The 14,489-nt window shown below is 53.1% G+C and overlaps 1 protein-coding gene across 1 annotated transcript in view; it reads right to left on the reverse strand.

Annotated features, from left to right (window-relative positions):
• MNT (MAX network transcriptional repressor) overlaps positions 1–14,489 on the reverse strand; it is a 42,883-nt gene continuing 28,394 nt past the window's right edge. Inside the window, exons 5-6 of the mRNA XM_086475247.1 lie at positions 3,069–3,261; positions 1–1,470 (exon numbers count right to left, since the gene is read on the reverse strand). Of these exons, the coding sequence (XP_086331373.1) occupies positions 755–1,470; positions 3,069–3,261 (909 nt within the window). The 3' untranslated portion in view covers positions 1–754. The remainder of the gene's footprint in view (positions 1,471–3,068; positions 3,262–14,489) is intronic.

A 14,489-nucleotide genomic window follows, 5' to 3' on the forward strand; every position in this document is an offset into this window, starting at 1 on the left:
TCCGGTTGTGTATTCCTTTTCCTTTTATTAGACAGGACAGAGAATTTCCTTAAAATGCCGTAACAAGTCACAGTGATTTTAGATGGTTTTTTGAAATGTAATATATTGACGGGAAATACCTTTAACATGGTTTAACTTTTTTTTTTTTTCTTTTGTCACTGTATATGTACCCTGGTCCACCAAACCATCTATCTTAAAAGCTTCTTGTTTAGAGAGGACACTCTGTCTTCTTCCTCCAAAAATGAATTTTGTCTAATAATCCTGCAAAATAATCAACCTTACAAAAGGCCTTCTTCAAATGTTATATTTATATATATATGTATATACATATATATACACACACATACACACATATATATAAATATAGACTTCTATGATTTTTTTTCCCATTCTACGCAACGTCTCAATAAAGAGATCAGCAATTTTTATTCTACAAAGAAGCAACACATAAAAGGGGAAAATTAAAGTCTTAAGAACATCATATCCATATTTCACTGATTACACATAAAAGGAAAAAAAATCACCATGAACAACTGTCTTTGAAGTTTCCTCGGATTAGCAAAATTCAAGTGCAGAGAGGCCCCGTCTCTCGCTGCCAGCGGCAGGCTGGTCACTGGGCGGCTGAGGACAGCCCAGCCCGGCATCCTGCCACCCGGCGCTTTCTGCACTTCCCTCCCGCGGAGTCGGACGTGGTTGGAATGTATGGAGTTTAGGAAAGGTTCCCCACAAAGACCTCGCCGTCGGACGATCCCCTCTAGGCCAGCTTCAGCGTGCTCACTGGGAATGATGGCATGGTCACCATAGTCACCGGGTTTAGCACTGTTTGCCCAACCAGCTGCGGGTGATGGACAACTTGGGTTCCTACAGCAGGCTTGGCCATCACCGCTTGCTGGCCAAGGCTTGTGGTTCCATTCACTTGCTGGTGCGAGATCGTGTGAGCGATGTGGCTCACCACGGGCTGGCTGACGGCCACGGGCTGAGGGTAGATGGGCAGCTGCTGGCCGAGGTGGGCCATGTGGTTGATGGTGGCTGGGTGCACAGTGATGTGGCCGATAGGCTGAGCAGCAGTGGTAAGTTGCACAGGGCTGGACGTGGAAGGTGCAATGTGAGCAATGTGCTTGGTCTGTGGACCCTGAATCACGTGGTTGACAGTCTGAATGACCGAAGCGTGGGTAGTGGCGGTGTGGGCAATAACAGTCGATTGCACGGTCGAAGCCGCCACGATGTGAGTCTGTGCAGGGACGATCGCCTGCGGCTGGACCAGTGCTTGTGTCTGGATGGGAGGCTGTGCGTGGGCTGGGGTTTGTTTCTGCTGGATGGAGAGGTGCTGAGGCAGAACCGCCGGGTGGTGGGAAGCAGCGTTGGAAGGGACGGCTTTCAGGAGCTCTGGGTGCTGGCGCTGGGTTAGTTTTGGTAATGAGTTCACTGGCCTGTCATCTTCCATGTCTTCATCCATGTTGTCTTCACCCTCTGGAAAAAACGAAAGGAAGAAACTCCCATAAAAAGAAAGCAGAGCACGAACTGGACTAACCAGCCTCCCTAAAAGGCAGCACAGGCGGAAGCGACAACAGCAGGAGGAGTCACTGAGCTACGGGCGGGCAGGCGGCACGGCACGGCACGGCACGGCACGGCAGGCTCCACGAAGCCCCAGTGGGGCAGCACACCCCTCTCCTCCCTGCTTGTGGGCCAGGCAGGTGAGACCAGCTCAAAGCCCAGCTAGAGTGGACGCTCACATCAGGCTGAGAGGTCTCGCTCGGCAGGCAAGGGAAGCCACGCGAGCAGAGGCAGACGGAGAGCCCCGGGCTGCCCTCTGGGCTGAAGAGGGCTCCTCCTGGGAAGAGGAACAGGGTTGCCTCTCCTCTCCGGTTGTTCCACCGATCGGTACCACCCCGTCTGCTCTCAGAGCAGGAAGGAAACAGCCACAGAGAAACACGGCAGCAAGTTCCTCCTCTGGTTCTGGAAAACGGACTCTCGTCCAGTGCAGGAACTACCGGAGCAACGCAGGAACATGCCGACCCTGCGGAGATCAGGAAGACGAGCAGGGCACCTGGCACTGCCTGCTCTAAAGCCAGCCATGCAGCAGAGATTAAAAACCTCGGAAGGTACAGAAGCGGCAGGAGAACCAGGGAAGGCACTTCCCTTCCGCAAGCTCTGCGGTTAGGAGTAGCTCCAAGCGATCACTTTCAGCAGGGACCAGCTGGAGAGGTGAACGGCTGACACTCCTATTGACAAAGCACTCCTACTCTCAACTTCCACCAGCCTACACTTGAAGTCTGCAGGTATGCTCAAAGGTGATGAGCCTGATACAAGCCTGAATGAAACAGAAAACTCAGGTTTTCCTTCCTGGAACCCGCTGCATCGTCTGCCCGGAGCGCCAAGAGCAAATGCTGTCACGATCTGAAGTAACTGCTGCAAATGGTCACGGACTGCTACAGCCTCCTCGTCTCCGGAAAGCAAAGCACCGTACAGCCACGGACTGCCTATTCTTCCTGCTGCAGATCACTGGTACGGAGACAAGCATGCACTCTCCTACCTCACAGAAACGTCTTACTGGGAACGACACGTCAGATATTCCTTAGTATCATTTCATCTTCACTGTGAATCCTTTTCACACAACATGAAGGCTCATTAAGTCGTTCAGGTGCTCTGGTGATCTTTCCTGTATCAATTCCTTCTTCTCTATGCGGCTGAACACCCTCCCACGTCCACGCATAAATACATCAGGGTGCTCATACACCACTCCGTTCTAACCAGCAGGGACGCGCGGTTGTGCAAGAGGAAACCTAAGTTTCGAAGGCAGGGATCTCCACGCGAGGCACCGGCAGACTGAACGTGCAAACCTGCGCTTCGCATCTCCCTAACGCCGATGCACGAGTTTCAGTGTCCTTCACACAAGCAGCAGTGTATTATTAGGCCAAGAGCAGTGATTACAAACCACCTGAAAAGCATTTACTTTATTCTGAAAGCAAAGAAACCTTGATAGTGCTAAATGAAGATCCCCACCACCACTAGGTAACTGCGCCAGTGATGTACAGTGATAATTACAAGAAGAGAAAAATTATGGGTACCTGATGCTGTCGAGGTAGATGCCTGGTCATCCTCTGGTTGAACTGTCTGTCGAATAATTCTATCAATCTCCAAGATGTCCATCCACTGGCTCAACTCATTCTTCAATTCTGCCAGTCGCTGCTGGGTAGCAATCTTCTCTCTTGCCAGCCGCTCCATCTCATGCTCATATTCTTTTTCCTTCCTCTTTAAAGTCTAAAGACAAAGGGAAGAAAAATAAATATAAGGAGAACAAAGACAATATAATCTACACTAACCTGGTCACTCTCAGGTCTAGAGGTGGGTTTTTTAACTACCACTCATGCTGGCGTGAGTCATGCTCAGATAGAGTTATGCCTTTTAAATTCAGGCAGAAAGGGAAGGGATGAGAGCTGGCCAGGAAAACCTGAAGGGTTACTTTGGCCAACTGCTTTCTGCCTTCTGAAGGAAAACTGATGAGCCTCCAAAACGGAAACACTTAACCACATCAAGTGTGAGCCCCTTCAACTTCAGGGCAAACTGAAGCCTAGAACTCCTCAGGAAAAGCTGTAAGGCTTTCTCTCTGAAAAAACATTATTTCTGCCATTCTAAAGACAAAAAATGGAATCTTCTTCCTGCATTCTTCCTCTTTTGCTGTAATCTCCCCAACAGGACTAGAAAACTAAGAGCTGAGGGTGCTGAACTATGGCTACGACTCCTTTCTGTAAGGTGGACGCCAGACCCTTCCCAGCACAGCACCTCTACCCTGCTGACTGCCTACGTCTGCGCCAACCCTGGCAAGGAGGAGCCCCTGTGAGGACACCAACAAACAACTCGTGGATGCAGAGAGCCCGTGGGCTGTCCGAGGTCCCAGACAGGTATTTGCTGGAGGCGCAGCAACAAAAACCTGACTCCTCTCTTCTCTGTCAGCCCAAGGCAGCTCCTTCCTGCACTTCAATGCCAGTCAGAGCAACAGGGCCTGTACTCAGGTCCCAGCACCAGCCCCGCCTCACCCGCCGCATGAAATACTTGAAGAGGATGAGGGTTTAGCACAGACAGGGGAAGGGGCAAAGGGAGGGGAATGGGTGCAGCTCCCTCTGATCGCCAGGTGAGACGACACGAGACCACTGTCAGTGAGCCGTGCGGACAGCGGGGCTATGCCGTTTTTAATGCACACATCTGCTCCCGAGCATCCCAAGGAAAGGGAGCATCCACCCAGAGAGCAGGGCTCCTGCAAAGCCACGGGCTGCGGGCCCACGGCTTGAGGAAGGTGGAAAATACCCCACGTCCTTGCACAAAGACAGAAACCTCACGCAGAAAACTCTGCTCTTATGCGGGAAGATAAAACCACAGACACACTGAAGTATTTCAAAGACAAGGTGCACGGGAAGAGATAGTATCTTTCACCAAACCAACCGACAGTAGTTGGGGAAAAAAGACAAGCTTCGGGCACACAAGCCCAAGTAGGTCTACACAAAATCACAGTGCATTTCCATAACCAGCACATAAATCACGGAGAGGGAACTCTTACATGGTCAGAAGAAAAAGCCCAAGTACTAATTAGCCTCTGAGCAACACACATCACCCCAAGAGCTCCCGACCTAGAAGAGATGGCTCAGAGCCAACACCACCCCGCATCACGGGGGAAATCCTGAAGTCAAATGCGAAGGAACGGTGTACGCTCTCCTCTTCTGCCAGGGCCCGCTCGGCGCTGGAGATCTGCTACGTTCTCCGGCAGGGAAGGGGAGCGATGCTGCGTCAGTCAGCACAGCACCCAAAACCGCCCAACACTCCCAGCACTATTAACGGGAAATACAAACCACCTCGATCCGACGGGGATCAATTATTGAGCAGTGCAGCAGAAAAACAAGAGCTGATCTTCCCAAACCGTACTGTTTCATGAGGTTTTAAGCCAGTAGTGTAGCACTGAACAGTGACAGGACAGAGAACCTGTCCCCCAGCCCAGGTCAGCACTTACTATAAGCATAAAAGAGACAAAATAAGTGAAATCTGCACAACCACGTGTAGCCTGTCCATTTTCCAAAGCTAAGTTTCGCCATTGGGAATCTAAATCCCATACACCCTCTGAAAACACCCGCTATACAGAGCCTGCACGGATGCTCTTTTTCACTCACCGCTGGCAGGCACTGAATTTAAAAGCAAACCTTACACTTAGCAGAGTGGCAGCAGCTCAGACTCATGATCTCCCGAATGCATGCTCTTTATTTCTCTCAAGTCCTCCAGGACAACTGCAATCAGCACCTGACCTCATGCGTTTCAATGGTTCTGCTGGTCTTTTGAGATAAAAGCTAGCCAGGAATAACTTTAAACCCTGTTCAGGCAGGCCTTTAATTCAGCCTAAGCCAACACAATGACCAGGGCAGCTCCTGCCTTTATACAGAGAAGTAAAATGAAAAAAAATAAAGGTACCTTTGTCCTGATAATAACAAAAAAAAGGAAGGATTTTTAAAATGGCCAAACAATGCCTATTAGCAGGGCACAATCCAGAGGAGTAAATGGAGACAACTCGCCTCTACGAGGCTCATGCTTCGCCTCCTGGCACAGCTGGCTCAAGCTCAGCTAAAAGCCTCTCGAAACGGGCAGTTCTGTCCCTCTCGCTGCTTTGATGTCCCTGCAGCTGAAGGGATGGGGTGGGACACAGAGGGCAAAGCTAAGGCAAGGGGGAAGGTGCACGCCCCTGTGCTCAGGTTTACATATGTGAGAGCAGAACTCGTCTGGACATTGTCGTCTTTACCCTCTGATCAGGAAGAGACAAGTAGGAGAAAGCCCGAGACTAAAGTCACTGCATACAGACAGGAGCCCGGCCCCTCTCTGCAGCACTTCTCTCCCAGCACACCCTCCATGGGGCTCCTCAGAGGGCACGATCACGAAAGGACAGGGGACAGTGACACAGCTTTCCGGGAAGAGTAAGCAAGAAATCCCCGCAGCATCAGCACCCGCATCGCGCACAAGCACATTCAAGCAGATTTGGCTTCTCTCCCGCGAGAGAAGACTCCCAGCACCAGAGGAAAGCACGACTATGAGGTACCAGAGGGCGGCTGGTAATTAGCTACAAACTTTTAATTACTGAAAAGGCAGGCAAACCCCCAGCAAGCATCCGGACGAGCCTCCCAGCGAGCAGAACCAGGGAGCTCGCGCTGTCACTCTCCGGGTGCTCCACTCCTCCGGCACAGGCCTGGGGACGTGGCGCTGCTCCAAGCCCAGCCCCACGGGCTCTGCCTCCCCCCGCGCTGCCGGCAGCCCCAGCCCTCCCCGGGCTGGGAAAGGGCTTGACCAGTGCCAGCTCCCAGCAGCCCCGCACGCTCCTCCCGGGGCTCCGGCAAAGGGCCCCCCCGGGCGGCGCGCTCCAAGGCTGGGTGCTCTCCAAGGGGAGCTGCTGGGGAGGCTGGAGGAGCAGATGGGCTGGAGTCTCTGCTGGCACCAGTAATCTTTCTAAAACTATTCTAGGACGCAGTTGACTGCGGCTCGCTTGGTAAAGACGGATCTCCCGGCTGAGCTGCTACTTGGCCTAATAATGAACTTGGTGTGATTAACCGGAGCCTCCCGCAGCTCCCCTCTGAGCACTGCCCCCCTCTCTGCGGGCACCGGCTCGGCGGGGCTGCGTGCGTGCAGAGGGTGAGCCTGGGAGCAGGAACAGACCCGGCCCCGACCCGCTGCGCAGCAGCCACGGGAACCTGCTGGAGAGCGGGCAGCGAGCAGGGACCCTCCTGCCTTCGTACTTCTTCCCACCAGTGGCTGGTATGGAAGAGGGTGGGTCCATGTCTCTCTGCGTCCCCTCTGACCAGCACCACCAGCAGCCCCCGGGGCAGACGGCTCTCTAGCATCTGTCTGCCGACAGGTTATTTTCTGCAAATCATCCTGCCCAGGTCAGGTGCCAGGTTTTCCCGTCAGCCCGCAGGAAGTCCACAGCGACAGCCAAACCTTAGTCATTCTGACTTTGCTCACCTACCTACTCCCCAGTAGAATATACCTTCAGAGACATGGGCTGGTCTCCAGTACATTTTTTCTAAACCAGGAATTCTTACAGCAGCGGCACTACCACATCGGATCCTACGCGATACAAAAAAAATGTCACAGTAGGTTTAAAACAAGCAGCCACACAGACGGTCCTTTCACCAAACCCAAACCTTTGGGATCTTCCAACAGAACAAGGCTAGAGCTGACACGGGCAGAGGGGACCCTGCAACTACATCCAACAAAGTAACTAATTAAGAACTAATTTTCAATAAAAGGAATTCATACAAGTGCCCAACCACCTGCCTTTCAAGGTCTGAAATTTCATTCAGGCAAAGGCATGTGGGTCTGGGACAGCTGCAGGTCAGTAACTGCCACCCAGCCGACCTCTCCGGCCGCCGGGAACGGCGAGGGTGAAGGTTCTGCTAAGGTGCTGGTACCTGGGGTGACAGTTACGCTGTCTGCCAAGATCCTGAAGGATACACATCCCCAGGTTTGACCCAGGCCTGAAGACTCAAACCCTTGATCCCCAGAAGATGCTGCTTCCTTTGCACTGACTCGCTGTTTCTCTCAGGACATGGTCCATGCAGCAGGGGACAGGTCTGGAGTCCCCCAGACTCCTGGAAGTCACTACTTCAAGGATGGTTGCACTAAAAGGTAAGAAATCCTGAGAAGAGTTCAAACTGAATGGCTTTGCCTGTCGGAGCAGGAAACCAGCTGGCAGGCAAGAGGGCTCGGTAACTGAGGCAGCTGGAGTCCCTCCTGCCCAGGTGAAGCTGAATCTGAAACACCATAGTATCAAAAAAACCCAAACCGTCCCAACCTCATAGCTGTAATCAACCGACCAAAAATTCCTGCCACACACCGAGCAGCTCAACGAGCACCGGGGCACCGCAGGACCACCAGAGCAGACTCCTTTCTCACTGCAGCAGTCCCTTCACCCAGGGTGACAGGACAAGCACTCGCAGAGACAACATGGGCTTGAGGACAGCCGTGGTCCCTCAGAAGCCCTATGGCAACCCCTGTGTGTCCAGGCCTGGAGTCCCTGTTCCAGCGCTGACCGTGCAGCTAGACTTCAAATGTTGTTGTTAAAATCCCCTGCCCCCCTCCCTTCTGTATTTGCTGCAGCTTTGGGCTGGGAGACACTAAGAGAGATAAAAATCGCTGTGATTTCAAAGTTTATCTGACTTTGAATTATCTGAATGTAAAACAATTAACAAAAAAAACCCCAGCTGAGTCTCCTCCCGACAGGCAGTTACGTGCTTTAAGAGCTTCAGGCTTAGCCTAGATTCGTGTTATGTCACGGACTTAGTCCCTGGTGAGGATGAGGACCTGTGCACGGCCAGGGAAAGTGCTCAGGGAAAGCACCTCCCTTAGCAGAGAGCCCGGCGTGGGCGAGTGCTCTCACTGCCCAGGCCCTCCCCGCGCACAGGTCCCTCCCCGTGAAGCCAACACTGACCTCACGGAGCCGGTGGGAGCAGACCCAGCGCCCCTTCCTCCCCCTGCACCTAGCCGGCATCGCTGCCACCCCGCGCGGCTGTGTTTAGCCAGAGAAGCAGCACGCAGCCAGGATCGCGCCGGCAGCTGCCTGGTGCGAACCCATCCGCTTGACCTGGCTCGTGAAAAACCGATCCCGTTTCTTCATGGTGGAAAAGTCGCTGAAGTCATCTGCCCTTCTGTCCCCTCCTGCCCAGAGAGCGGCGAGGACCGACTGGCGCTGGGAGCTGCAAACCCCTGAAGAAGGCGAGGTGCGGCCGCCCGCGGTCCTGGTTCCCTGCTCTGTGCGAGGCAGCGGGGCTCTCGCCACCCAGAGCTGGCGAGACTTGGTTTGAGCACAGCCACGTGTACCACGGAAGGCAGCACGATTCCTGCCAGCTCAACAGACGCACGCCCCCGCCCCCCGAGACTGCTCTTTTCCAAGCAACAAACTTCAGCACAGACCCTTCTCCTTATGTTTGTGCAGCGATGATTGTAGGGATTCTTTTTTTTTAATGTTAAGAAATTGGAAGCCTTGGTTGCCGCGGAAACTTTTACTCCGCAGTGTAAGGAAGCTACAACTTTAAAAGTGATTTATTTTTCACACCTATGCACCTAAAATAATTCCACAAGAGCCTCACTTAAAAGAGCCAGTAAACCCCAATCCTGATGCGGGGGAAGCTTATCTACCCCAGGAAGAAATCACCTATTTCCTCGTTTTCATGTGAATCCATTCATGGCTTTTGATGGTTGGGAAGTTTTGTTGGCTCTGGTGAAAACGAGTCGATCGTTTCACTCCGATCATTTACAGTTCTCGCAGTTTAGTTGCTAACCACATGCGAAATAGGGAGCTGAGGCCAAATAAAGCATGCAGTAATCATCTGCTGCAGGGATCAGCACCCCTGCAAGAACAATTTTGACCACGAAAGCGGAATTCAAAAGGTGCTGTAACCAAGCAGCCACACTTCAGCGTGTGTGTAATACAAAGTCCAAGACTGCTCCCACGGAAAAGACGCCCGAGCTGGAAGCTGAGAGCAAGCCCTTGGCTCGGCAATGCCTGAGGAGGACCAAGGGCCCGGGACCCAGCTCTGACCGTGACCCTCTCCAGCAGAGCCACCACCCGCACGGTGCGGAGCGGCTGCACGCAGGCGCCAAGGAAGCAAGGGCGGCGGTGAAGAGTCCCTTCATCTTTGATTTAAACGGCAGTGACCAAATTAAAATCCATACACGGCTTTGCTTCTGCTCCCCGTGAGGATCTGATTTCCCTCCTCTACGCGTAGCTGTCTGCTTCAAAGCAGCCTTTACCCGCACGGATTATTAACGCAAGACCAGCAGAACTGCAGCGACAGCAAACACCCGATGCAACACCAGTTGTGACATTCCGCTCCTTTGTGCCCACTCTTCTCGCTGTTTCAGAGCTGGTATTTGGTCCTTGTGTGCATCCCACTTGCCACTATTTGGTAAACAAACCAGGCACAAACTACTGTTGTCTCTAGCAGCAACAGCCATTTGTCACTTTAAAGAATTTTCCATTTTATAGCTGGCTGTAATTGCTTATTCTTATGTCAAGATTGAAAATAACGCCCCAGATGCTTTTTCTGTGCTTGCCTCAAGAATAATGCTGGCCCTGTAGCTGGCATTAGTAAAGTTTAAAAGCTCTTATTAAAAAGCTCCCCTTATAAACACTATATTAGCAATTTAAAAAAGACACTTTCAATTATGAGCTTTTCCGAAGGCGTATTTCAGCTGTTGTGTTCTATTACATGGCATTCACTGATTAAAAATTCCTCATCAATGAGCAACCACGAAAGAGATTTGCAACTTTGAGCCAGATTCTTTAACTCTTTGCGACTGGGAAGGCAGCCGCTGCAGCAAACCAGGAGCTGCTGGGCCAGGGGAGGTCCCCAAGCAGCAACCCCACCTGCAGGGCCTCCATACGACTCCGCACAGACCCGACCCAGCCGCTCAGGCTTCCTGCTGCCATATGGAGTTTTCATTCCTATATATAATGGACAAAAAGCTAAATCCAAAGAAAAGGATTTTACCCTCGTAGGGACTGCCACGGTGCAACAGATCTACAGCACGAGTAGTCCACCAGCCTGCCTCCACAGATGTTGCCACCAGAAGGCAGAGGGATGCTGAGGAACCTGCAGTCCCCAAACAGCCCACGACTCTCCTGGCAGAGGTGCTGCGCTCACCCGCAGCACTCTGGGGTTTTGCACTTGCAGTGATGTGGGGCATTCCTACTCCGAATCGTGCCAGATTTTCTATGAAGTTCCTCAGGTGCGACAAGCAGCTCGTTTAAAGCGCAGCGCTGATTCCACCCAACCGGCTGCCAGGAAGGAGAGCCCAGGAAAGCAGGAACACCGAGAGCTGGTTCCCCCCATGGCATCATGCTGGTGCCCCCCGTGTCCCCAGCCTCCACAGCGAGGGCACGCACCAGCTGCCTGCGCCAGCGAAGGCAACGGCACCACCGGAGCCCGCTGCAAAGGGCCCGCTCCTGCACCCCGGACCTGAGCCCCTGCCAAAGCCCACGGGCCCCTCAGTCTGCAGAAAGCTGCACCGGGCAGGATCAGGCCATCAGCAGAGGTAATGCAGCACCTCTCCTTCTGCTCGCACGAAACCCCATCTGGTTGCCACGGGAACCAAAACCACGGTTTCCATGGTAACTGCTTCATGCGGCTGGCTCTCGGAGATGAAATCCCGCAGCGGTGCCGGATGCGATAGCCTGGTACCACCGACCGGGAGAATACGGGTCGCGGCACAACGGCACCACCGCAGTGACCCACGTAGCTGCCGCTGCGCTCTCCCAGGGCAGAAGCCGCTCGCCCACGCACGCTGCCCCCCTAAAATCACCCACGTGCAGCTACACCCAGCCAGCTGGCGTACAGCAGCTCTCCTGAGAGCCTCTGCTCAGTACGGGATGACGGCCTCGCTTTCCCCAGGTACCACGTAACATCACGACGGGCTCGACCCAAAGCCCCGAGGTGTTCACGCGAGGTGCTCAGCACCGGGGGCAAGGTGGGGAGGGGGCCCTGCAGCGACCCGTTCTCAGGGACTGCAAGCGGTGACAGCTTGGGTGTGGAGGGAGGGCAGGAGCAGAGCACGGACTGCAGGCTGCCGCTCTGCGTGCACCGGTTACAGCCTCCGGATCTCTCAAAGCCAACGCTTTCAGCACCAAAACCAAAATAAAACTCGCCAGGTGAAACAGGGACCAGCCCTACTTGTAGGTCCAACCGCCCTGCAGCCAGCGTGCCGATCCCATCCCAGGCACGGCTGCTACCCTGTAGATCCTTCAAAGGAGACAAGGCCCCCGGTGCCGGTCTGCCCACAGCTCTCAGACCCGACGGGTCATGGCCAGCAGCCTCGTGACCCAGCTCGTCCCCGCGTTTCACCCCCGGACAGGGCAGGCAGCCAAAGCGCTGTCGAGCTCCGGGAGGTGACTTCCCCCTCGCACGCAGGCAGCAAGCGCGGCGGCGACGTCAGGAAGCGAGCACAGCACGGCGCTTGCTGCAGGGCTGCTCCGGCGGCTCTGCAAGTACGCGAGGAGTGGGCTGGGCTGGGCAGGGGCTCGTCACCACCGCGGCCTTGGGTACCCACCAGTTCAGTGGAGTTGCAAGGGAAGAGATTAAGATCTAGGCAGAAACACGTCACAGAATAGGAAATCTGCCTGGAGCAGCGAAATCATGGGAAAATGAGAACATGCATTGTTATTTACATTTATTATCTGCACATTGCTACCACTTAAGCCTCCTGACAAAAACAAAAAAACATTGGGCCACACCCCTGGAACAAAAACACGGCTGAAACACGGCTACATGCGCTGGGCTTGCAGATCCAGGAGCACCCAGCCGCCTGCAGCACCACTCTCTGGACAAAGTACAAACAGTTACTAGGGTAGAGGGTAGGGAGAACCCAAATCAGGAAGGCAAAGAATAAATTCAGAAAAGAAAAAAAAACAACAAAAAAAAGCAGCAAATGACTGGGACACGCAGTACAGACACAAACCAGGGCAAGGCAGGGCCATGCCCAGGGCCAATCACCAAAACCATGCTGGCTTCCAGCGGTTTAGCAGATCTGGTTTATTCTTTGATATGACTCCCAAGGTTAAGAGAAATTCAATGTTAAAAACAAACTGAAGTATTATTTGCAATAACTAGGTGTTAAGTTGGGTCCTGTGTTTCAGTTTTCCTATTTTTATTTTTTTTAAATAGTCTCTGTCGTTCCTGAAATAAGCAAGACATTTTTAATGATGCTAATGGATCCTGGATGTCCAAAAGACCCTGAAATGCTGGAGTGGTTATTATTCAGAAAGTTATTTTAATTTGTTTGGTGTAACTGTAATAATTTTCTGCAAGCAAAAAAGCAGCGTGCTGCATTTCAAGGAGCGATTATTATTACTGACACCACTGCTGGATGCGGGACCCTTACAAGCCTTTCCCAAGCCTACGTGATGATGTACAGACAGCAGTTCTGGAGGGCAGCACGCAGTTACGCTTTAGAGCTACAGCCAGATCTCCTACTGCTGGAGATGAGGAGGAGATTAATGTGGAGACACATTATCGCTACATCTGCTTGCTGCAGTATTCTTGTGTTTTTCTTGGAGGCATCTCACAGCAGCCGCTGTGGGAGAGAAAGCCGAGTTTTGGATGGGCCCCGGGTACGGCGCTCCCTTTGCTCGTATTCCTACTATTTGGCTCGGCCAACGGGCAAGACGCACCAGTGAGCTGCGCATCGCACCACAGAGGCTGCCCAGGCTTTGAGCAGCTGCCCGGGGAGCAGGTAGGTGAGGGGCTTCTCCTGGAGAGGAGTACACCTCCCGAAACACAGTTTTGGTGGGCGATGGTGGTCCCAACAACCGTGAGCTCCGACAGAACCACCCTCCCCAGCAGGACCATCACCCCACCGCACGTGCACCGCGGCAGCGGGTCTGGGAGGCCGAGGTCCTGGTGACTCAGAGAGGGATGCCATCCGCCCGCACCACCTCTCTTCCCTGTTCCTCCATCCTTGTAAGGAGGTCAGCACCAGTTACTCCCATCCTGATGGCTCCACCTACAGCCCACGGAGCAGATCTGGGTCACCAGAGGATTTCTCTCAACCTCCCTCCCTCATTGTTATGGCCACAGTGGCAAAGGGAGGACGTAAAACCCAGTTGTTGAAGACAAACTGACTCCAGCACCTGTACAAGGCCATGAGTGAAAGTCTTTGCCTCCACACTAAAGGGCTGAGGGCTGCAAGCGCTGGCTGGTACAGCAGTGCGGTGCCCACCGTGCCTGCACACGCCGGCACTCAGACTCCCCACCGCTGCTCATGAAGGTGGTCCCAAGGCTGAAGCTCCTCTGCATAGCGCAGCACACCCGCTGGGCTGAGAGACTGCCTTAGAGTAGGTAAAGTCCCATGAAATTCTCAAATATGAAGTGATAGGAAGGTGCCAGCTGCTGGGGACGATGAGCTCTGAATCACGACACACTCTGCTCTGAAAGAGCGGAATCCAGCAAGAATCGACCCGCTTTCTGCAAACCCACCCAACATCTATATCGCTGCAGAACGTTTGCAGAATGAAGTCAATCTCTTAGAGACCCTTTCCTCTCAAAAGATCTCAGCCTTTTGGGAATAAGAGCAAAATAAAAGTTGTTCTTTCTAATGTCTCAAGAAACTGCACAATCACCCTCAGGGAGACAGTTCTCCTAAAAAACAAATACAGCGAATAATCAGGTCCCTGCCCAACAGATGGCACCCAGCTCGCACCTACTCTGTACAGGGCAGCAGGTCACTGCCATCCACCTTTTGCTTTCCACCAGAGTCATAGTTTTCAAAGACCTAATTTTCCCTAAATCCTGTCTCAAGATCACCTGAGCAGCCTTGTTATTCAGATCAAGATGTATCTCAGCATGACAGGACCAACAGTCCCTACTTGACACCCTCGTTATCAGACTGTGGCTGTATCTTCTCCTCTGGGTGCTGTTCTGGCTGTCCCTGAATGAACAGCATGTCACCAAGAGGGTTTCAAGAAG

This window comes from Leptosomus discolor, chromosome 18, assembly GCF_034619465.1.
Source record: "Leptosomus discolor isolate bLepDis1 chromosome 18, bLepDis1.hap2, whole genome shotgun sequence".
In the NCBI taxonomy this organism is placed as follows: domain Eukaryota; kingdom Metazoa; phylum Chordata; class Aves; order Leptosomiformes; family Leptosomidae; genus Leptosomus; species Leptosomus discolor.